We start from the raw sequence: 24,454 nt of genomic DNA, 5'->3' as shown, positions 1-24,454 counted from the left end.
TGTTTTGCTAATTCACAGTGGAAGAAGAGAACTGTTCTGTGTTTCAATGTTAATGCTTCCATGATGAACATACACAGTATCATAATGTAGAATGGTATAATTGAATTCAGAATATAGTTGGAGTCGTAAAATTGTATGAAGAATATTAAAATAGAATGTCAAGTTGTAAAATTGAATTCAAATTAGTAAAATAGAACATATTAATTTTAGTATCGATCGGGCACCACATCTAGTCAACTCAGGCGATATATCATATCCATATTTGCGGTGTTGCAGAACAATATTTTATAACCTGCAACATCTTGCAGCGTCTTGATGTGCCAAGACGCATCAAATGGACTGGTGACTTTCTGTCTCTCAAGCGATATTCACATTTTACCTTTAAATGAAAACAACATGTGTGGCATACATCAAGCACAATTTTCATAATTTTTCAGCAAATGTATAAATAAATATTGTAACCCCGTAGACCCAAATGCACTCACTCTTCGGTGTACTCGTAGTCCCGGTTTCTATGCATGCACTACGCACATACATTGTTGTTGAAGTATAAAAGGTATAATTTCACACAGAATGCATCGTAAACTTTTCTAAGAAATTATATTAATATAAAATTATTCATGTTTACAGAAACTGATTCCCGTCGAATTTCAAAAATCGCTATATTTTTACATCGTTGAAAAGCCTTGACGTACGACAAAAACGTTCAAAGAAATTGACATTTACAAGTAATTTCACCCTCAAACATACGTACTATAATCAATTATTACATATAATAAACTATGGCAGTCTAGTTACCAGGTTCATTCTTTAACGTAAGTGGCGACGTTGATTGAAGACAAGGTAATTTTTACTCAGGCCATCAAAGCTGCCTTTAAATGATTTCCTATTTTTTTGAATTACTCATTAGAAAGACTGTTACAGTAGCATCTTTAGGTAGGCTGGGTCACAATGTTTACTTAATAAGGGTAGCAATCACCATTGTCGCATTCTTCCTCGGATATCATTGCTACCCTTGCTGACAAAAGTACAAACGCAAACAGAGATGCTGACACTACTAAAAGATTTATGAACGTTATAATCTGTCAATATGAATCGACGAATGCCAGTCATTGGAGATGGTTCCATTTCCATTGACTGCAAGTCCAAAAGTTTGTAAATAAATTCTATAACACTTTCATGAAGCATTTTCATTACATCCGTGAAATTTAAGACACACGTTGTAATTAGCAATGCTGTCATAGCCAATTTAGATTGTTATTCATACATTCTAATTTTGCCAGTAACAAGCAATTTTTAAAAAAAATCATTAATAATCGATTGCTTGCTTTTCTGTCTCTTCGAAGTGCAGCCATCTTCCCGTAGCAAGTCATTGCAAGGCTGCTGTGCCCTTATTAAATCTCAAACCTTTGATCTTTAACACTATTGCCTAATACAAATAGCAAACCGACAGAAGTGACCAATTAGAATGATTGTGTAAACAGTATTTTACTGGAAATCTACATTACTCATGTTTGGCCCCTTAGTCAGGATAATCTCACACAGCTGTGTGTGTGCTACGACTGTAAATGAAAATGTTTTTGTTATTTTTATATAATTATTCAACACTTACAATTACTAGCCGCGACTTTTTCAGTAATAAGCTTAATTTCAAATACTAGACACAAAACAGCAGATTTTAAGGATGACGCGTAGGAAAATATAACAATGTATTGAAAACGCTGGACACTTTATGAAGAAAATAGTTTTTGTTTGGTTCAAAATAACTCTTCCACAGAACAATTTCTATAACTTAGTATAGCCCACCAATCTATTTGCATTCTTAGATGCAGATATCAGTTCAATTAAACCGCTTACAATGAACTAGAATAAGTGATTAAACGATTAAAAAGAATTCGAAACAATACCAAAGCCCATTCCTGCTTCTCATATCTCCGTCACGTTTTAAGGACATATTGATTTATGCTAACCATGTTCACAGTAAACTTTAACATGAGATACCCAGCTCAATAGTCGATGCACGGTCGATTTGCCAATGCAATTGAAAAATTGAAGAAGAAGCAAGAGCTATATACGAAACGATAGCAAAGCCCATTCCTACTTCTCATACCCTCAAATTTTATGGACAATATACGCTCTATAATGAACAAAATGGGGGGAACTAGCCGACGAGTCGAATACTTGAGCTTTTCAAAATGCCCCTTTCCCGCCTCAATTCCATCTTAAAATGTATATTCATGTGCATGTGAGAAGTATTAGTGCAAATATTTTAATTATTTGCTTTAATTTGCGTAGAACAACCATTACACAATAAGGAATAAAATCTCGGCTGTCATGCACATTTGTGCAGCAAAGGATTACAGTTCCTCCTATTGACTCATTTTAGTAAAACGCTAGCTCTTCTCTCATCCCGACATTGGGAAGTATTTTATTTGCGAGATGCAGGACAAATTTTAATCACGGAGTTTAAAAAATTGTCCGAACAATCTATTGAACAGCCAAGAAATGCAAGGCCCTTTGATTTCAAGAATTCCGAGGCGCTGTTCGTCTTGACTTGATAGCAAGATAAAAATCATCACTTACGAAGACGCCACATCATATTCAACAACTGATTTCAGGTGGTAGCTCATGTCAACCTTTTATCAAACATATTCACACCAACCAAATGATTAGCGCCTTTTAAATCTCCTCAATTCTGCCATCTCAGTGCAATCACATATCACATGGAAATTCATGAGTAACACGTTCAAAACTACTAACAAAACCGTTTGAAAGAATGGTCAGTCTTGGTGATATGAAATGATTGCATCACTGGCCATGCTCACCCATGATCTATAAACTATGTAAAGATTATATTCACCGTCCTTATCTAATAGACGCAATAGCCAGTCCTTCTGATAGCTGTTCTCTGCTGACAACTCTGAAATCGGTGACGTCAGAAGTATCACTTTCTTATTATTTTCAATTTTATATATCTTTGTAGCAGTAAAACTGCAGGCATGAAGGTTTGAGTATCATGTCAAAATCATGTAAGTTTCTATTACCATGCCAACATGATATATAATAGGTCAATAAAATTAAGCAACTGCTTGCATGATTTTAAACAAAGTAAAACAGTGATAGCGTTTCAAATTGTGAAGGTAAGAAAACTAAAAACTATAATGCATTTAGCCGTACCTACATCAAGCGGTACACATCGATTAAATTTACATACTACGCCAGTCAAAACACAAGGAAAACACACAATATCACCACATAGCCCGCACATTATTTGGAGAGTGTGATAGTTGCATGTAGATGTAATTCCAATGGTATTATATCAGACTTTATCCATATATCACTCAAAAGTAAGGTTTAGACAAAGCTGTTTTACTTTCTGTTACTTATATTGCATCTGAGGGATTACTTGTATCTCTTATTGAAAATTAAGAAGGCAGGTTTATGCACTTTAAGGTGACAATGATCGGTGTCGGAGATTTCAATGCAGGACGTGGTAATCTAGACGATTATGTAATATAAGGGAGCGTTCAGTTATTATGGCCGGGGGTGGGCCGGCAAAATCCAGGGGGGGGGGGGTCACCTCAAATTTGAAAACTGCAAAGGGGGGGTCATGTATTTTTCAAACAGTTCAGAGGGGGGTCACTTAATTTTCATAAGTATCCGTCCCGTCAAAAAGCAGTTTCAGTGTTCAGAAATTTTCTGGGACATAAAAATGATTTCATTCTCTGAAGTTATTCACCTGAAAATCTGAACAAAAGTATAATTATCTGTCACATGAACATCTTGACTTGACAACTCTGAGGCTTGTCTTATTGTAAATCAAGCTCACTGCACTGAGGGCCATGAACAATTCCTATTACTTACATATTAGAGATATAGCAAGTTTTGTCAGGGAAATTATTTAACAGTTACCTGTACTGAGACTACTAGTACCATGAAAAGTGAAATTATACTTTTAGGTGAAATTCCAATATCATAATTGTTGTCCACATCTTAACTTTTAAATACCCTATTTGAATCAAGTACATTTGTATCAATTATCAAACACCTATAAAAGCACAAATTAATTTAGTTTAGCATTGTAAAAAAATTATTCTTAGTTTTCTCATAGACTCCAATGTATAGTGAATCAACATTTCGGTGAAATTCCAAAATCCAATTTCTTGCACACATATCAACCTTTAACCATCCTAGGCTAACTAAGTACTTTAAAATGAATTATCAAATGTCTATAAATACACAGATTTTGATAGTTTTGTATTGGAAAAAATCTACAGTGAATCTACATTTTGGTATAATTCCAAAATCCAATTTTGGCGAACACATCCATTTGTTACTACCCTAATCTAATCAAGTACATTGATATCAATAATCGAGAGTACATAAATACATGGGTTTACCTATTTTTGTATTGGAAAAAAAAATATTCATACTTTCCTCATAGACTCCCATGTATAGTGGATGAACTTTTTTGGTGAAATTCTAAGGTCAAACTTTTTGTCCACATGCCAGTTGTAACAACCATATTTCATTTAAGTACATTCATGTAAATTATCAATATCTGTAAATGCACAGATATAGTTTTGCATTGAATAAGTATTACATAGATTTCTGATACATGTATGAGAAAATATATGTATACCATGTATGGTGAATCAATATTATCAACAGCTGATTTTTAATTAAATCCAAATATCAAATTTTGTACACACACGCTTGCAAAAAATTGCGATCCTCAAGTAATTTCTGTCCAACCCCTTTCAAGGGTAATTTCAAAATTATAGCATGTCACAGGGGAAATCTGAGCTTTACACCTTTTGAGTTGTAAGGAAGGTAATTTGAAAAAATCTAAGCTCTTTTTGGGGGGATTCTATTGCTCCACATCTTTACTCAAGCAATGTGAGGGGAGGTCATGAAATTTTTGTCATCTTCAAAGGGGGGTCATCAAGTTTTTGGTACAATGGGTAGGGGGTTTCACTTATTTTGACTGATGCGCAGGAAGAATTTGCCGGCCCTTCCCCGGCCATAATAACTGAACGCTCCCTAAAGGAGATTATTTGGAAGGGATGCACACGATGATTTTTACATACCGAAAAAATCACTGGTGGTAAATAATTTTGGTCTGTTTGTTGTTCAGTAAGCGTACATTTTCTAAGTGGAAGAGTAATGGGTGATGACGAAGGTGCGATTATACGTATATAGCCAGTCGAGGCAGAAGTATGGTTGATTATGTATGTAATCATGTGATTTGTACCGCCAAATTCCACATTTTGAAATACTAGTAATTGATGACTCTGGTCATTTCCCAATGACATGTCTTTTTTAAATTACAACACATCAGAAGGTCAGTTTCCGTCTGTTCGGATTGGACGTATTTTAAAAGATAGTTACAAACAGACAGAAAGAAAACGGAATTTATATCGAGATTTATATGGACACAATGTGTGATAGACAAGTTATAAGAACTGCTTACTTTGCTTGACTCTGATGTAAATCATGAGTAACTCTTGAACAAATTGACCGCTATTTTTAAAGAAGCGGGCAAAATTGCACACATTTTCATCCTATTCAATTCAATTCACAAAATGTGTTATGTTCATCAAAAATAGGCAACATGGTTTGATCAAGAATGCAGAGAGAAGGACATTCAAATACCAGTAGAGACCTAGTTATTATAAACGTTAAAAAGCCAGAAACGAATTCACAAAAATTTACAGAGAAAAGGAAGCATATTGAAAAAATATGCAAAATACTAGCCCGAAAATCAGCACATGATGTCAATTTAATAGTGAACATTCTTTGAGTGGTCAAATACGGAAGAAATCTTGCAAGAAGACACCGACAGATATTCCTAGAACACGTACTGTTCTACTTTGTTTAATGTAAGTGACGAAGGAGGAAATGAACCCGATGAAAGCAATCCAAATCATCAGCAAACATATCTGTTAGATTACGGAAAGCAAGTTGTCATAGATGATGGTTATTTGAACACCCTCATTACAGATTCAAAAATCTTAGAAACTCTTCAAAATTTGAAGAAAAATGAAGCACAAACAGAGAATTTTATCCATCAGCACAAAATTTACGTTACTCATCATAATTTATGTTACTGACATTTTTCTTCAAGCTGGGGAAAGGGCATTATTTTGCCACTTTACAAGAAAGGAGATATAGGGAAAGCAGGAAATTGTAGATGTATTACTATGTTCAGTGATTTAGCTTGGGTATCGTGAAAAGGAGGCTTTATTATTGGCGGTGAGAGACAACAAATAACATCCCAGTAGAACAATATTGTTTTCGTATCGTATTTTTATTTTGGTCCGTTATATTCCTTGCTATCCTTACGAAAGGGAATCTATTCTATCACATTATACCACACTTTACCTAGCTCCGAAAGAAATATTCATCTTCCTAGGAAATTTTGATGGCCTTCACAATATTTGGTTTGAATGTCGTTTTCATGTGATATCAGTATTTCTCCAGGTATTTTACCTTCCTCTGCACGGTAGCTTAAATCACCCTGTCATCATGCGTCCGGCATTCTTATCAAACAAACATCGGCGCCTTTTCAATTCCCATTATTTCATCTTACCCGATACAATAACATATGACATGCAAATCCAACTCAGATTTTGACATTCAATTTTATTGTAAATTCTGTTAATTACCCAAGCTCTTGTTTCTTTAATAGTTACATTAAAGCGTATGGGAATTGATACACAAGAATGATCGAAAGTTTAAAAATACTGCATTAGCGTACCAATCAATTCCTGTGTAAAATCAACAGAACAACATCATGCAAATTTTCCAACAACAAAAATTTAATTTATTTTAGGAACCCTAACAGAATGAACTGAACTTAGTAGAGGACATAAGATGCTATAGTCTTAAAATAAAATATATGTTATATCTACTAAAATGTCAATTTAACCACATATAAGTGTATCATTTGAAGTTTTGCCTTCTTGAATATAAAGGTTATGTACACGTTTTATCCTGAACAAATATAAGTATTAGTGCACTAATAAGGTAAGGTACTGAAGCTATATTAGACTACACTCAGAAATTCTCATTACTTTCGCTTATGTTATGCATCGCCGTCGGAAACCGTCAGAAACAAATTTCGATGTACCACTAATTTTGTGTTCCATTTCCTCAATATACAACAAACTGAACGTATATGAAGCATTTTGCCCATGAGATCTAGAACTGTAATGTGCCACTGGGACATCTGTATACTTTGGTCTATCTATCTATCTATCTATCTATCTATCTATCTATCTAACTATCTATCTATCTCAATCTATGCGTATAGTAATATATGGTATATTGTGTACTGCAATAGTAATAATAGACGATTGGTTTATTTTCCAAATAGAATGACACTCTTAATTAAATTAAAAACTGTACTTGTGAAACAATTGAGGAACATCTTTTCTTTCCTACAACTATTAGTAATGATTCGATTACGTTTACGTTCGATGTCTGCTGGCTGTATTTTTGGTTTGATAAGTCTTAGAATATCCAACCTTTAACCTTCACTTTCTACCAAAGGTGTTGACATGTCATCATTGACATGAGAGCATGGCGGGGGAGAAGGGGAAGCCATATCGATGACTGCAGGTACCATTGCGCCCTCCACGACAATGTTGTCATGCTGTCGAGATTGTTGGCTTGTAGTAGACCTGGACTGCATTTTTGCAGGTGGCTTCGGGTATGCCAATTGTTGTGCTTGCAGCTGTTGCAACTGCTGTGGGCGCGCTTGCTGTAATTGGTCTTCTTCGCTTAGTCCTCTTTGTTTTGCCTGCATTCGATGCAACCCTTGTTGTGTTTGGTGAAGCAGTGGTTGAGTTTGGTGTATTTGCATTGGTCGTTGCTGCAACCCCTGATGATGTTGTTGTTGAAATGTCTTGGGCTGTTGTGATGTCATTCCTTGCTGCAAGTGCAGCAATTGTTGCTGGCGCGGCACTATATGTTGTTGTTGTTGTTGCAAACAGATTGCACATTGCGGTGGCTGGTGATGTTGATTCTTCGGCGGCTGTGGATATTGCTGACTTGACTGACTTGAACAAACGCAACGCTGTGCCAATCTATGAGGACCTGTTTCAAGTGGAGAAGACATGATTGCATGCTTATTTCTTGTATAGCGTTTACCTTCTTTTGACATCATTACTTCCATCTCTGGAAGAATTCTCTTTGACATATGAATCCGACAGCGACAAACTGGCACAGTTCCTCTTGGTCAGAATATTCAAAAAAATAGTAATATTCATATAAAATCATGTCATATGAATTTTGCTTATTAATCGTTGTGGTATTTCATTAGGGTTGAGCTTCCTTTCTGCTCCGCTATACTTATAAAATATCTTGACGTGTCTTTATTACATTTGTTGTAGCAGTCCACGTATTGTCACATACGTTCTGTTAATGTTCAGGTATTACAGGGCAGAATAGAAGATTACTACGATGAAATGCCACAACAGTTTGGTTTATTATATTCATACTGAATATTTATGATATCAATAATAATAATATTTCTTTAACTTCAAGTCTACTGGACTTATGAAATGGATGATATAAATATCATCGTTTTATATATTTTGAATAGCAAGATATAGATTGCCAATGCCAAATAGAGTGTCTTACATGTTTCCTGATGTTCGTCCACAAAGTCGGGCGACGATGCATGTAGATTACTACTGGTGGTCGCGTCCTCACTTGGTACTTCACGTTGCGTAGCAACACCCAACCCCTGGATGGGAACATTGTGAGACTCCTGGAAAATTGACATTGAAAACATCGACAATTATAATAAGTCTAATTGACATTCATGTACTGCTGATATCAATTCAGACGGACATGTAGCAACATGATTCTAATAAACAGCAAGCCTTTAAAACACCTCGATGTTGTGGTTAATTTGACATTATTATACAAATTTACACATATCAACAATTATTATGACATACAATAATCTCTTTTCATTAAACTTCTTACCGTTTAGGCCGAAAGGGCAAACAAAAGCAATGTATGTATTAATTCAGATGTTTACAGTGAAATCTTATGATGTACACAAGTAGTATGAAAACAGACAAAACGGATACGGTCATACACTTACACCCGTGGCCGCTTATCTGTTGACTTTCTGTTGCCGGGGACCGGCAAATTCTTCATGTGCATCAGTCAAAATAAGTGAACCCCCTACACATTGCACCAAAATATTGATGACCCTCCCTTTTAAGATGAACACGATTGGAACCAATTTGGGATAATTGGAAGATGAAGTAATGTCTATGTAATCTGCAAATGTAACTTCATTGCATGGTAATGTTACATTGTATCGCAATCTTGAACACTGGGTGCCAATAGGAAACTCACATTTACAGCACAAGATAGAGCTGGCTTTGCATTTGTACAAACAGAATGTCTGACTGCATCGAGTGGGTTTAATCCACAGTAAAGTGGTCGCGGGTGTTACTTACGATAAGCGATTGATCACAACAGACGGCTCTGCAACAGAAAGCTGACGAGATAATAGCAATAACAGCTTCTCCAAAGGCCACTGTCCCTAAAAGAGCATCCACCACTAACTGAGTGTGCTAAACAAGAAATAAAACAGACATTATTACAATATTTTTCGTTACTTTCTCTCCTTTAAGACCAGGCTTAACATAGTCCGGGGCAATATGCAAGTGCTGGCAGAAGATTTTGATTAAGGGGATGTAAGGTTGCATAGGATTGCACGAACATTTATTTTCTTTCGTTCTACTTTTAGCTGTTACAGGAACGAAAAATGATCATATTATTATTTTCGGAAACCCCGCACTTGCGAAATAATTCCACATGTCTTATAGGCATTCATAAAAAAATTGTACCAGGAGAAGAGTTGCAATGGAATGATTAAGAGATGAAACAGATTAGAGACGAAGATGATGTTACTTAATTTCATCTTCGTAGTGTTTCATACATCTAACATTTCTGCTGTTTATATATCCACATACGTTGTAAATGTTGTTAAATGTGCTGACGCATACTCTAGATTGACAAAACTTGTGTAAACTACATTTATACAGGAGATAAACAAGATTGGCTGTTTCCTAACATCAATTGGTGTTGTGAAGTGACATTTGTATCAGGAAACTCCCCTTTCTCTTTGGTCAAGTCATTTTCATAACAAGGAATGACCCTTAAAAACTTACATGATCACATATGCCATGATGTATCACCAAAGCACAATATGTCAACAGCACAGAGGAAAAAAGAGAAGCCGACTGTACAGAGAGAACCATGGAAGCTACAAGCTAAACAGTCAAAAATAAAAAAGTAATTATAAAGAGTAATTTGTCAATTCAAAACGAGTCACACGAGTAAGAAAACACATGAACCTCACAGGACTGATCATTATTAATAATACAGTGCATGAATTATGTATACATAATTAATAAGCTAAATAGTTATTCACTTTCCCTTGGAAACCAGCGATTCGAAGATTTCTTAAAAATTTGTCTCATGTATTGGAATCAACATTTTAAAGTACACATATGTGATGACGTATCTTCTATAATGAATGTCTTTTAATTTATCCCTCAAGTATCAGCATTATATCAGAAGCGATACTTGTGCTAAAAATAATTCTTATCATCATGGAAGTTGAACAAACTACTTTTTAACCAGTATATGATCGTGCCTTGACCTAATATTACATTTAGATTCCATGCTAGCTAGTATATGTCACCTTTTCGCTCATTTGTCATTTCTTGAGGTCACACTTACTTGTTTTTAAAATGTTAATTATGAAAAAATACTCTGACCGATCATTTTCTCAAAATCAGAAAAAATCAATTTCCATCACCTAAAATGTTTGTAAAGCTTGTACTAAACGTATTTGTGAATTACTACCGTGTGACCCAACTGTCCCTCTTATGTCGTGTTGATGAACTAATTTATATCACATTGACCATGCAATAAGTAATCAGATGTAAGTCCTTTTTCTAAACACTTTTTCTCTTATATCATTATTTCTGAAGTTAACTCACCGATGCATTAGTCCTGTTGGATGAAGATGTCATTCCTACAACGCCACTGATCATATACTAGAAATGATACGGTACGGTCACAGAGGACCGAAAGAAAGTCATAAGGAAGAAAGTCATTTGTACAGGGCACCTTGTGTATTTAACAAATGTACTTTGAATATCAAATATCACCGATTTGAGTGGTGGTCAAGTAGTTACATGTCTCATTGTTTAACTACGTTGTCCCCGGTCGTCTTGCAAACTACTTGACATTTGAACTGATGGATATGTTCATATATGTTGCATTGAACACGCAATATGTCTTTAACTGGAGAAATAACTAAAGCCATGTCATTTATGTTGTCTATGTAATCCTTAGCTCACAAAACTGTGAACCTTTATCAAGTTTGTTACTTAAGAAAGAACCACACCATATTCCAAGGCCGATGTAATACAAAGGACTCTCAATAACTATTGCTGTTATTCCCAAAGCTATGGCGACAACGCTGAGACCAATCTGACACATGCTCAACCCAGCAATAGTACGTTGATGGAAACCCTGTCTTGTCTCATGATTGGATGTCGTCCATAGCTGTAATGCGTACATCTGCGGCACCTCAACGTGACCTTGCCTTTGTTGTAGATTTTGATGCTGCATTCTGGAAGTGAAATCCTGCTAAATTCCAATCGAATGTATAGAATATAAATATTTTCGTTCTGTTTTTTATTTTTTTTTATGTTTTCCTCAACAGTAATTTAATCGAGCTGTTAACATGCTGCTATGTTATGCGTCTTGAGAATTTGAAAGTGAATCAAACAGTAAAAAGTACTCGACTAAACCCGATATTACCGCTTGGATTTAAATTCCTAGTTGATTAATGGCAAATATTTTTAAATTCAGTTGCATCGTAACTCGCTTCTCCAATCATGGCATATGTCTTCTGTTATGTGGACACTCTGGACTGAACAACTCAAGTTCAGATTTCAATAGTATGTTATCAACGTATATCGCAACGCTGCTGAGATCTTGATATCACCCGAATGAGGTCCGTGGAACAGCTTTAGACCCGACATAGAGCATTCGAGTATATCCCTCAATTGTCATGTTCTTTTCATGTGACCCACTCCATGTTATGTGATAGAATGTCAAAATAGTGTTGACACACTGGCATAATTTACGTGCCAATAGTGACAACTTAGTATACTGGAACGGTTGAATGTGCACGTATCATAATCTCTGTCAAACAGATTCAAAATTGCATATAATTGCAGCGATCATTTGAAAATATGAAATATAAAATTTCACTGAAACATATTCATGCCTTTGTATCAACAAACTGTCATTATTTCACTATATCACTGTAGCAAACCACATGTTATTGTCCTTCCATTGTTTTGACGTTTTCTATTACAGCCAAGCATTTGTCTTTCTCGATAACCTTTTCCTATTCACGAATGCTAACAACCTTTACTTTAGTATCCAATATAATTACTACTTCTTTTATTACCCTAGTTTGCTATACTTTGACCAATATACATTATTTTGTATCGTTAGTGAACATTCCACTGATAATGCTGAAGTCCTTGTTAGTCAGGTAACTATAGTTGTTCTATTGCGATCTATATTTACTTCATATAAAAACATGATCCGATAGAAAAAAAATGACTTAATTTAAATCTAGATGTCTTGACAGGATTATTAATAATAAACTTATATGGTTGACGCATTTTGTGGTATCACATGGGCTGGCAAACATTCGAAATCATTGAGAGCGGCCCCGAGAACTTTGTATACAATACTAAAAAGCTATAGATGTCAGTGTTTAAACAAGGGGACGTAACCTTTATGTAATCTCTGAAAAAACATCATATGAGCGATTGTTCCTCCCACCGTTCTGATATTAACATGTCGAAACGCACACCTTGCCATCTCCCAGTACAATATTTGCACTCGTTTCAGTGACAAATATACAGTCGATTTACATAACATGCTCTCAAAAATGTGAACTTGATCATGATGAACACTAAATAAATCAATAATGCTTCTGGACACAAATTTACATTGTCTGGTTGGTAGTAAGAAAAGAAATCACTACAGGAGTGCAGCAATATTCTTCCCGATGTGATTCGTAGAAAGTCTGAAGTGAAAGGTTCCAATCATGCATATGTACTTCACACTTACGCAAGCTTGAATTGTTTTCTCATTCAACCGTCTCATCTTCCATTCAAACTCCCCTGAAACAATGATATAGCATGGCAATACTCTTTTTATATCAAGAACCTAGCTCTCGCAAATACAGTAGCAACGTCTTTCTTTAATGTCTACGATATAGGCGACAAACTTTAAATGTTACACTATGCTATTAGAGTTAAAAGTCTACTGTGCATTTATCTATAGCTTGGACATCTTAAAAGTGTACATATAATGTCAGTGGTGTTGGATTTAAATGGAGTTTGCAAAGAAGGGCGAGGGAATGACGCATTGTGTCATCCGTAGATCACCATATATTCACGATATAAAGGTACAGAATAAATGTTGATTACAACACAAGCTAAAATATCGGCTTAATTTCTCTACAATGGTCATGGAAAGGTTGAGTACCACATATAGAATCGATGGCTATCAACATTACACGGCAATACTCAGTAATTTGGCATATTAGTTCAAACCTACCTTTCAGGTGTGATACAAGGTCGGTCTACCTTCAAAGTACTGACGCCTCTACAGAAAATACGACAGCGTCACAAGATTTCAGCTTGTCATCTTATTATTTACCATGGCGACCTTATCTATGTGTTTGTTCCTACTTCTTTTCATTTGTCACAAATTTGGTAACAATCACGACAGTCGGGTAGTTATATCGTTTACGTATAAGTCTGAGTTAAAACGGCCTTCTTTTTTGATTCCTGAAAAAGTTCATCATCGGATATTCTCTCTCTCTCTCTCTCTCTCTCTCTCTAAACACATATATATGTGCAGTCTGCCTATCTGTCTGTCTTTCCTTCTGTGTACACAGGTATAGATATTAAAATATCACAATACTGCACAGGATGCACGAGTAAATTGGCGCTATTGCTGCCTATCGCCCGATGCAAGGCAGAGAACGATGTGCGGAATCAATGTCCGAGTGCATACTTTGCTGTATTTTCGTGACAACCAGATTATCATACATCTTACAATGGTAACATGGGCATTAAATAGTCCGAGCATTGGCCGTTTTCGTCGAAAATCAACGTTTCCTTTCGACCCAGAGCGCATATGCAGGGTGGAATAATATTTTGAAATCACCGAGCTCCTGGATAGCCTGTGCACTACACATACGGAGCTTGACGCGTGGTCTGATGCTGGAACTCGTCCGATGTATCTCACTGAAACCATTTATCACTGAACGCATGGATACAGCGCGGGCGGAGGGGTATGGAAACAACCATTGCAACAGAACATTTTTAGCGCACGCAAAATTACATTCTTGGCGTGTTCTCTTTCAGGATATTATCAAGCCACCAGCATCGTTAACAAGGCTTATATGAAGACATACGATTGCAACAATATGTGCACTATCAGTTTGACAGGGAATATCTTCAAATCAATATACATAATCCAGGCTTTTCCTTTAATAGCTTCAAATACGCTTATATTGCACAATTATCAAACATATATGCAAGTCAAAGGCTAAGGCTAAGCTATATGAAATTAATAGTCCATCCCATCCAATGCAGCTGCACGCTCAAATAATACGAAGAGATGGAGTCTTTGCTTTGTTGAAAAAGCCACACATCATCAATTCAAATGTGTTAAACCTTTTCAATACGCGCTCGGGGCTCTTGATGAAGACATGAAAATAACAACGGCCTGTCTATTTCCCTTACCCCCAATTATATTTGATCCATCAACCAAAACGAAGGACTCGACGTTCGAACACGAAAGACATTAAGAAAACACAGTTGAATATACTTTTCATCTGTGGATCAATGAAGGCCGTTCTGTGTGCTCATGCCATTTTACTAACCTGTACCTGCTTATAGTCCGCCGTCGGATAGCCAACCTTAGCCTTTCAGACAAAGGAATTTTTCAAGTTTGAAAAGTCGAGGATGATCCCCTTGTTACCTAACGATTAGTAACATTTGAAATTTCTATTCAAAGAGTTCGTCCATTCTTCTACAATAGTCGATAATTATACAAGATTTTCTGCGGACTAAACCTGGTTTCTAATGCTCTGTCGTCTATTTTCAGTGTCAGTACTTGATGTATGTCTATTGTGGTATCCAAGGGGAAAGTAGCCATAGCATGGTTATATTGCATGTGTTTTTAAGATGTCAGTGTGTCATTGTTTTAGTTATATTGCTTCTTCTTAACAGAGTTACTTTTTAATGAAGGAATTACATCTTGGATATTTTAATGTTGATCCCGTAAATATGGATTCAATATTGTAATTCAGTAGACATTTTTCTACTAGAAAAAGAATTACTTATTCCATTAAAACGGTTGTTGACCACATTTATGCAAAAGTAAACAACATTATTTGTACAGGTGTAATTGCAGGGGAAATCTGTGACCATTAACTGGTTTTTTTTTCGTTTTTAATGATTTTTTTTCAAATGAAAATGTAAATGTCAAAGCAAAGATGTTTTATTGATGCTTTAACCTGAACTGCCAATCATTAGGACATTAATCATTAAGTCTGTGAAACAAAGCATGTTCCATTTGCCAAGATTATAAAACCAAAAAATGAACCCACTACAGTGATACCTGATTAATAAAATAATCACATATTTTCCAAGGGTTTCAAAATGACACCAACGCATGTCGCCTGTTATGGAAAACTGTATAAGTACGAGGTAAGCAACAGAAAGATAAGTGGCAAGAAATAGAAAGGCTAACGTTTGCCAAATCATGTTAAAAGTACAGATGATGAAAAGTCATCAATTAAAAGAAGATAAATATTGCTGAAAAAAAGATTTGAATTTTTCAGAGCAAGCATACATTGAAATCAACCAATGTTGTTTTATCTGTAAAAATGTATAATTCATGGGACCTTACAGGCATTTCGGAAAGCACATATTTCTGATCAGATGTAAATGCATGTAAAAAGTTGGAATTTAAAGTTGAATTTAAAAACGTCAAATATCATGGTATTATTTGATAAAGCTTTCATCTTAGCCGTTGTTACATATTCTCTGCAAGTCTTGGGCAATACGTTTTCATCGTTGTTAATTCCTATAAATAGTGAACAAAATTGTGTGTAATAGCAATTACATCCATGGGTTCAAAATGTTTTCATCTTCTTTATTTCGTTGTAGGAATAAAAACTTCACAAATTCGTTTTACGGAGTACTTCTATAGAATGTCAAAAATGACTTTTGCGAGAATGCATTTTCAAAATACTGTATCACAATATTTCATTCTCATTGAAATGTCATTTTGAGCTGGTAGATCAATGTTATGATATTTGATTCAAATTTTAAATTATTATGTCTCGTGATTTTTGAAACATCTAGGTCAGTTACGAACACCTACTGCTCTAAATTTGGAAATGCTGGTCTTATTCATAACAGTTTGGAGGTATTAAAGTAAAAAATGCATTTTTTCACACTTTCCTATTAACCTATTAAAGTACTACAATCAAAATGTAAAATTATTCAACGGTGTACACTAAACGAATTATTACTTTTGACAAGTAAAACTCATACGTTTCGGTCTGATTTCAAAATGACACTTTCGAAACTTACAAAAATAACATTTCTGTCACTAAACGGTAATTTCAAATACGTTTCTGAATATTTGTAAATAAAGCAGCAGGTGCTCGATACAGTCTCTTCTTACGATAGGGCCAGGCAAGCAGTACAGGTTTCTCTTCAACATATATATTTTTATTCAAAACGTTTAGCTCGTTACGTTTGCGACTTTTTACCAAAGATGAAAGCATTAATTAAATAGAAGTTGCAAAACTTACCATGACACATCACATATAACGTTAACTGCTGGTAAGAAGAAAAAATACAAATATCTAATAATAATATTTTAAACACTACCTACATCTTGATAATAGTGCTCATAATAGTAAATAACACTAACAATACAAATTATAGTAAACAATAGTAAATAATACTAATAATACTAATAATAGTACACACAGCTACCTACAATCTTACTATCATCCATGATTGCGACACACTTTTAATAATGGTCACCGAGAAAGTAACTGTGTCCATACTTTTGCCACAAATGAAGTCGATATTATCAAACTGCATAATCAAAAATCTCAATAATAACCTGATATACTGATACATTGAAGTAACTACCTAGTTAATTGTGTAAGAGCGTCTCAAGCTGAAGCAAAGTAAGTCACGTGACAACCTTTCATTTCGAGCCGACTTAAGCCGCAGATACTAGCCTAGATATTCAAAATATTCGATTTTGGGTATATTTTCCGTGTTACTGTCTTCCTTTCACTGTCTCTATCTTTTGCGGTGTAAAAAATGGTAACCTTACTCTTCATGATCATTTACTGAATATATGGATTGAAAAGCTTCAATGTTTACTACAGACATATTTTGTAACCACATAGACAAAAATATTAACTAAAGTCAGCTACTGCGTCGACATATCAATCGTGTCCGTGACCTATGTTCCTTTATCACCAAGATCATATCCGTTCGATTAATACGGTATTAGGCATGTGCTTCATTTTCTACCAAGGGTGATGTCTTGTCATCGTCGACATAGTACTCGGGTGGAGGATCAGTGGAAGCTTCGTCGCCATCAGCAATTTCTGTTTCGCCATCGACGTTTGCGAGGTCATGTTGTTGGTCCTGTTGGTGCTCTGTGACCTGGCAGCCTTCAGCAAGCTGCAACTGCGGTTGCTGTTGCAGTGGAATGGATCTTTGCGACTGGTCTGTTTCGATGTGTTGTTGTTCGGTATACTGACTTTGTTGTTTCTCTGTCTGGTGCAACAGCTGAGGGCGTGTGTTCTGTTGTGACCGAGGATGCTGCAGTGGTCGTGGTTGCTCTAATGGCCGTGAATGCTGCAGAGGTCGTGTTTGCAGCAGCTGCGGTTGTGGCTGTTGCAAAGGTTGTGTTTGCTGCAATGCTTGTGACTGTTGAAGAGGTAGTGTTTGCTGCAGTTGTTGCGACAACTGTTGAGGAGTATCAAATCCCTCTCTGGATTGAGGTACCAGTAACTGACGCGATGTATCTCCTTCTTGCTCATGCATGAGTTGTGACCGCAGCAACGGTTGGTGTTGTGGTTGTAGAAACAAAAGACATTGCAGTGGCTGTTGCTATTGGTGGTTCTTCAGCTGGGGTGGTTCCGGAGTAGTGAAATCTGCCCTTTGTTGATATCCTAATACATTCACGTCTCGGGGAGTAGCACTGGATGTACCTGTACAGATAGTCTGATCTGTTGGTCTGTTGTGATCTGTTAACAATAATTTTGTAATACCTTTACTTACCAACTCTATAAAACGTGTCTGTCAAAATCTTAATATATATAAACTTCACATCAAAACATTATCGCGAAAACTGGGCCAAAGCTATGGAAAGCAGGATACAAAATAGTTAAATTATTAGTAAAATTATTATTACGTTATTGCAGCATTAGTATTGATGACATAATGTTTCGCTCGATCAGATTAGGGGAGTATACAAGACTTGCAAATTGTAGTTACTGAATTACCTAACAGTATGTTAAAATACAAAGGTAAGACGAATAATAAGAAGAAAACAATGAGGGACAACTTCCTCATGGGCTTTGGCCCCTAAATGCTTGTACACTCATTTGTATGTTGTAGAGAATCTTGTAACCCCTTGTGGACGTAATTCAGAGCCGCTGAGCTAAGAGCTACATTTTTGCCAAATCGGTAAAATAATCGCCTTATTTTTTTCAAATTCACGAATGCGTACTTATCACTACATATTTTGGGATCGATTCCTATACTGTACGCCCTTACCTGGCCGATGATGCTCCCATGGTAAATCGGACGAAACGACGTACTGGTTACTAAGTAATCCCATATGTTCGTTTGATTCTTCCTGTTGAATGCTCCGTCGCTCAATAGGCACACCATGCATCATCTGGGGAAAAGTACAATTTTGATAACTTTTAAAACATTTCTATATCGGATATGTTGTTTCGATGAAGCAGGCACATTTCAACAAGAGAGACAGGGTGCCAACAATTGATTGATTTATTTGATTTGTTTGCGCTCAGAGAAAACCGCCATGCTGCAATAGACACAGACAAGTAAATATTATAGAGATTCATCGTATTTTAACATGATAGGTATAATGAGCAATATGTTGCTAATGGTTAACAGAGCTGGTCGTGGTGTGATCACCAATCTACACACAAGAGGCCGTTTGCGAGGGGCACCATTCGCTTGACAGTCCATGGCGCATTGCTGATGCACGCCAACGCAATACAAATACGTGATCGGTTCCATATTTGAAGCTACCTAATCAAGTATTCAATGTCAACAAGCAATAATGTGAGAGCGTTGAATTGAGAACTGTGGCTTTACAGGGAGATTTTTATCTTGACACAAACTGATAACGAGGATATTATATTTCAAAGGGAAACAAATGATAAGTGTACAACAAATATCAACTAGAACAGATCCCCTTTCAAGGATTCGAGTAATGCTGCTTTATAACCCTTTTTCATTGTTTTATTCAGAGAAGCACAAAATAACAGACTTATCTACACTCTTGTAGTACTTCCCGCAAAAGGGAAAGACTTCACTCTTGCTCAAAATTCAATGGAGCAGCCAACTATTTTTTTACTAAATGAGAATAAAAATTAGGAGTCCCAGTGCAAATTTTGGCACCAGCGAAACAAAGTCTCTATCTCTGCCCTATAATTGAAATTCAACATCCTCAGATAAGTCTTCCAGAAAAAACTGATATTAAGAAAAATTAAGATGGTGAAATATTGTTTTACTCAAAGCTTTAAAATGAGCCTAGCAAGTGGTAGACAAGATATGAACTAGATAAATTTGACAGTCCAAATATTTGACCCTAAGAAGCATTCTACCTTAAAATGACTTAAGTAAAAATTAACTCGGTTTGAATATGAAAGCAATATACTAGAGAGAAAATAATGCCTTCACATAAGGCATGTACTTACTATTGGAGGCGGGTCACAACAAACAGCTCGGCAACAGAAAGCCGATGAAATAATGGCAATAACAGCTTCAGTGGCTGCCATCAACCCTAAAAGAGATTCAACTACCAAACAGGCGTCCTGTGAAATGGAAGAAGAGATTAAATCCACTCTGAATAGTTTGTATAAAAAGTAGTTAAACACGAGGAGTCATGGGCGTAGTAATCTCAGGCGCGGCTATATTTTATTACCATTTGCGGTGTTGTTAAACAAACACGATTGAGAACTAATTCTGGGTAATTGGATAGTAAAGTTATGTCGTTTTGATCCGCAAATGTAAGCTTGTCTAGTTTTCTTCTTTGGTTTCTACACTTCTTTTTATGAGTAATTTTTAAGATTGCAACGTTCAGCTAAGGGGCACCTATAAATTTTGAAAAATTTGAAAAATATGAAGATCCAATTATCGCAAATTAGTTCCGATCGTGTTAACAATATAATAATCTGAAGTGTCTTCCAGTGAATTAATGTATACATTTAACACTACTTAAAAGGTTCAAACGGACTGATTGCTTTCTATATTAAGAGAGATCAATATTATACATTTGAATGAAGCATAAAACAAACACTACTATCATAAACAATTTCTGGACAAAAGTTTAAACATAAGAAAGTGACACCCCTGACCAACAAATACACTAAAGATTGTATTTATATGTAATCCGTTTTGTATACTCTACGCATATACATTAGTTATTTTCACAGAGTACACCTTGCCAAAATTCCTACACAATGGCACATATTATCATTAGTGTGTACAGAAACTAATTCCGATGGAACTTCAAAAATTTCTACCTTTTTATAACTTTGAAAAGCTTTGATATACGGCAATAAAAGTACAGAACGTTACATTCTGAAAACAATACACCATCAAAACGCACGCACTATAAACATAAATTCTTAGGTCAGGACACGATATCCAAATTTGATGTAAGTGGTGATGTCGAATGAAAATAATATATTTTATTCGGGCAACCAAGGCTTAAATGATTTTCGCGCTGTTTTTACAATTATTCATTTCTCGAACACAATCAAAGTTCATAAGTTTGTAGAAAGACTGTCACATTTCTTTATACGCTGGGTCACATTGTTTTCGAATACTTACATAATAAAAGTAGTCATCATTGCCATACTCTTCTTGGAATATCATTGCTACACTTGCTGACAAAAGTACAGGCGCAAACAGAGAGGCAGACACCACCGAAAGAACCATGGACGTTATAATCTGTCAATATGGACCGAAGAATGCTAATCATTGGAGATGATTCTATTCACTTTGACTGCGTACCAACATTTTGTAAACAAAATTTCCAACACATTCCTTTTATTTAACACTTTAATTATATCCGTGACATTTTATGGAAACGTTGCAATTAGCAATACTGTCATGGATGAATCTATATTGTTATTCAGATATTTTAACTGTTCAAGTAAGTACTACTAGTTTATATTAATTATCGCCCACAATTTTGAAATCAATGTCCATATATCATTATAACTCACCAATCCATTGGTCTTCTTAGATGCAGATATCAGTCCCAGTAAACCGCTGACCATGAACTAGAAATAGTTAGTGATTGATGAGCCGTTATTAAAAAGAAACAATAGCAAAACCCATTCCTTCTTCTCATACAACCCTCGATATTTAAGTACAATATTTGATTTTAGTCTTGTTAAGAATAAACTTCTACATGCTCAGTTGAAGAGCCAAGGCACGATCTACAGCCAAACAGTGGAAAATTCGAAGAAGAAGCAATTACTATTTACACTGTTTCATGGTTAGAATACTGGGAAAGTAGCCAAATAATCAAATATTCTAGTTTTAAATAGTCATTCTAATCTACCACTATACGCACGTCAATGTGAGAAGTAGCCCTGCATGTAATTCAATGCTTTGCTTTCGTATGCTTAAAATATACTTTTCACAATTATGAATACTTTTTCGGTCGGCAAGCACATTTTCCTGCATAGAATAACAGTTCCTCACATTGACAAATATGTGTTGGTGAAATGTTATCTCTGTTCAAATTGATTCAGAAGCATTATATTTACTAAATAAATGAAAAATTTTAATCACGAATTACAAAAATTAGTAATGAAATATCAATGAAACAGTCGAAAGATGAAAGAATGTGTGATTCCAAGAATTGCCTAGAGACGCAGCTGTCTTGACTTGATATTAAGGTAACAATCATCACTTACGAAGACGCCACACCATATTCCACAGCCGATTTCAGATGACACACACTCAATAACAATTGCAACTATTCCTAGAGCCACGGTAGTACCACCCAGAAGAAATTGACAAAAACTCAGTGCAGTGATGGTTCGTTTGGCAAAGCCTGGTCTTGTACCATTCCTTATCGTCGGCTGGAATTGCTGAGGTGCGTACGTTTGAAGTACCTGTACCTGCGACTGGCTTTGTTCATGTTGTTGTGGTTGCATTGTGACATATACTCTGACCAAAAAATTAATAACAACGAAACGGGTTATTATATGCTCTTCAAGTAATTTGAATCACTACGATGTTCGCACATAAAAAGTGAATAAATTGGTTGCATAGCTCGTGCATCGAAACATATATTTTAAAGGTTTAGTATCCTTTTTTCTTTTGTGTGCTAAAATAAAGCAACATTTTGACCTGTCACCGAACAATGAAAGAATAGTGACACTTGGAAAATTTTCTTTTCATCTTGTTCAATTTTCCTCAAAAATATTCATAAATCATTGCAATTTCTCCAAGATTTTCGGTATAGTGTATACATTCTGTAATCATTCTGAGAGGGAGACGCCTCAGCAAAATAAACAAGACGCGGTTTAGGTTTGTCTAAAGTAAGTGTCAAAGGCATATAATATTACAAATATTTATTACTTTCTTCAAAGAAACCGTACTAGAACAAGTCTTCAACAGCCCTGGCCTTACGGTAACCTCAATCCGACAATTGTTAATCAAGCTTGACTCAAGCAGACAGCCTGTGTATGAAATAAACAAATAAATCCCTTCGATTTGGCAAACACAATGGTGAAGAAATGTTTAACTCTGTGCAGTATGCACTGTCCTTCCGTTGATGTGGAGAGACTCTCATAGGAATAGAATGGACTATTGTATTCGCTCATGGTTAGACGTCGCTTATCGGAGAACTTTTTTGTTCGTGGTACTATTTCACTTGTAAACATTAACTTAAACGAAACCTTAAGCATTAACGATTTCAGTTCTTGAAAACACTTTCTGGTGACATCATAAAGGCTTAGTCAAAGTGGATGAAATACTACGAGGGAGCATAATAAAAAAGCTAGTTGCTTGACCCAAGCGTGAACCCAAACTACTATACAAATTGCATCGAGTGTCCCGTATAAGTTGACACACAGGATTAGAAAAGTTAAATATTAAAAACTAAGTAAAGAAACAGTTTGACAAATGTTACACATCGATCGCACATATACTGACTCCATGGCTTGATGTGAATGTACGATTACCTCAGTGCCTAATTAATATCGATAGTTCAAATACCCCTTTCTATACAGGAGAATTTATGAAACCCTACGCCTTGTTTTCTCAAAATTACAGCGATATCTCCGCGTAAGGTATGCTTACTAAAGGACATGCAACATGTAACATGACATTATGTAATTTTTGCAATGATCATGACATCTCAAATAACCAATGAACTACCACGTTGCAACTATATCCTCTTCACAAAATGTCGGGTTCATATGAACGATGCTTTTTGCACAGATAATGGTGACTTTCCTCGAAATGGTAGCTCATGCTACACTTTTCACCGAACCTATTCGTTCAAAACAAACATATCCACAATTTCGCCATGACAGTACGATCACATATCACAAATGCGAAACACATCACTATAGTTACCAAGGAAACTGTTCGAATAAATGACCACACTTTCTGATATAAAATACATGCGTCACTATACATAATCTCTGACCTGTCTACTATATGTAATCTTCACCTGTCTAATATGTCAGATGCCGCTCCATTTCTCCTTAAAGCTTCCCTCTGCTGCCGACTCTTTAACCGGTGACGTTACAAGTATCCCTATCTTTACGATTTTGAAAAGAGAACCTTCATGTATTTGTAAATTTTGTAACTATCTTTGTTGCAGTAACACTGCAACCATGAATGTTGGCGTATAATTCAAAAATAGTGTAAGATTCCGTCACCCTGGCAGCACGATATACGGTACGCTGTTAGTGAACATTTTGAATTGAGTGCGACCCAATAAAAAACAGAAAATTGAGCAAAACCATGCACGATTTTCA

At 35.7% G+C, this 24,454-nt stretch overlaps 2 protein-coding genes across 2 annotated transcripts; both read right to left on the bottom strand.

Moving 5' to 3' along the window:
- Window positions 1-6,708: 6,708 nt before the first annotated feature.
- Window positions 6,709-8,791, bottom strand: LOC139150556 (G-box-binding factor-like). Its single transcript, XM_070722996.1, has 2 exons — window positions 8,647-8,791; window positions 6,709-8,100 (listed from the first exon to the last, which is right to left on the bottom strand). The coding sequence occupies exons 1-2, from the start codon at window positions 8,789-8,791 to the stop codon at window positions 7,532-7,534; spliced, it is 714 nt and encodes a 237-aa protein (XP_070579097.1). The 3' UTR covers window positions 6,709-7,531.
- A 9,505-nt stretch (window positions 8,792-18,296) lies between these two features.
- Window positions 18,297-24,205, bottom strand: LOC139148848 (membrane-spanning 4-domains subfamily A member 4A-like). The gene is made up of 8 exons (XM_070720281.1): window positions 24,121-24,205; window positions 23,046-23,146; window positions 22,376-22,631; window positions 21,677-21,733; window positions 21,279-21,398; window positions 20,141-20,257; window positions 18,966-19,089; window positions 18,297-18,433 (listed from the first exon to the last, which is right to left on the bottom strand). Exons 3-8 carry the CDS (start codon window positions 22,616-22,618, stop codon window positions 18,297-18,299), a joined length of 798 nt encoding a protein of 265 aa, XP_070576382.1. The 5' UTR covers window positions 22,619-22,631; window positions 23,046-23,146; window positions 24,121-24,205.
- Between the last annotated feature and the right edge of the window lie 249 nt (window positions 24,206-24,454).

The sequence above is a fragment of the Ptychodera flava genome, chromosome 2 (assembly GCF_041260155.1).
Source record: "Ptychodera flava strain L36383 chromosome 2, AS_Pfla_20210202, whole genome shotgun sequence".
In the NCBI taxonomy this organism is placed as follows: domain Eukaryota; kingdom Metazoa; phylum Hemichordata; class Enteropneusta; family Ptychoderidae; genus Ptychodera; species Ptychodera flava.
The sequence above is the reverse complement of the archived record's forward strand: the minus strand, read 5'-3'. Positions and strand labels throughout refer to the sequence as shown.

Bases quoted from the DNA above. Each gene is read 5' to 3' on its own strand.
- LOC139150556 (XM_070722996.1), bottom strand. From the start codon at position 8,791: ATGTCAATTTTCCAGGAGTCTCACAATGTTCCCATCCAGGGGTTGGGT. The intron at 8,101-8,646 runs GTAAGACACTCT...CACTTGAAACAG, and splicing joins GGACGAACATCAGGAAACAT to GTCCTCATAGATTGGCACAG.
- LOC139148848 (XM_070720281.1), bottom strand. From the start codon at position 22,618: ATGCAACCACAACAACATGAACAAAGCCAGTCGCAGGTACAGGTACTT. The intron at 19,090-20,140 runs GTAAGTACATGC...ACTTTTCCCCAG, and splicing joins GTTGTGACCCGCCTCCAATA to ATGATGCATGGTGTGCCTAT. The intron at 18,434-18,965 runs GTAAGGGCGTAC...TATTGTTAACAG, and splicing joins ATGGGAGCATCATCGGCCAG to ATCACAACAGACCAACAGAT.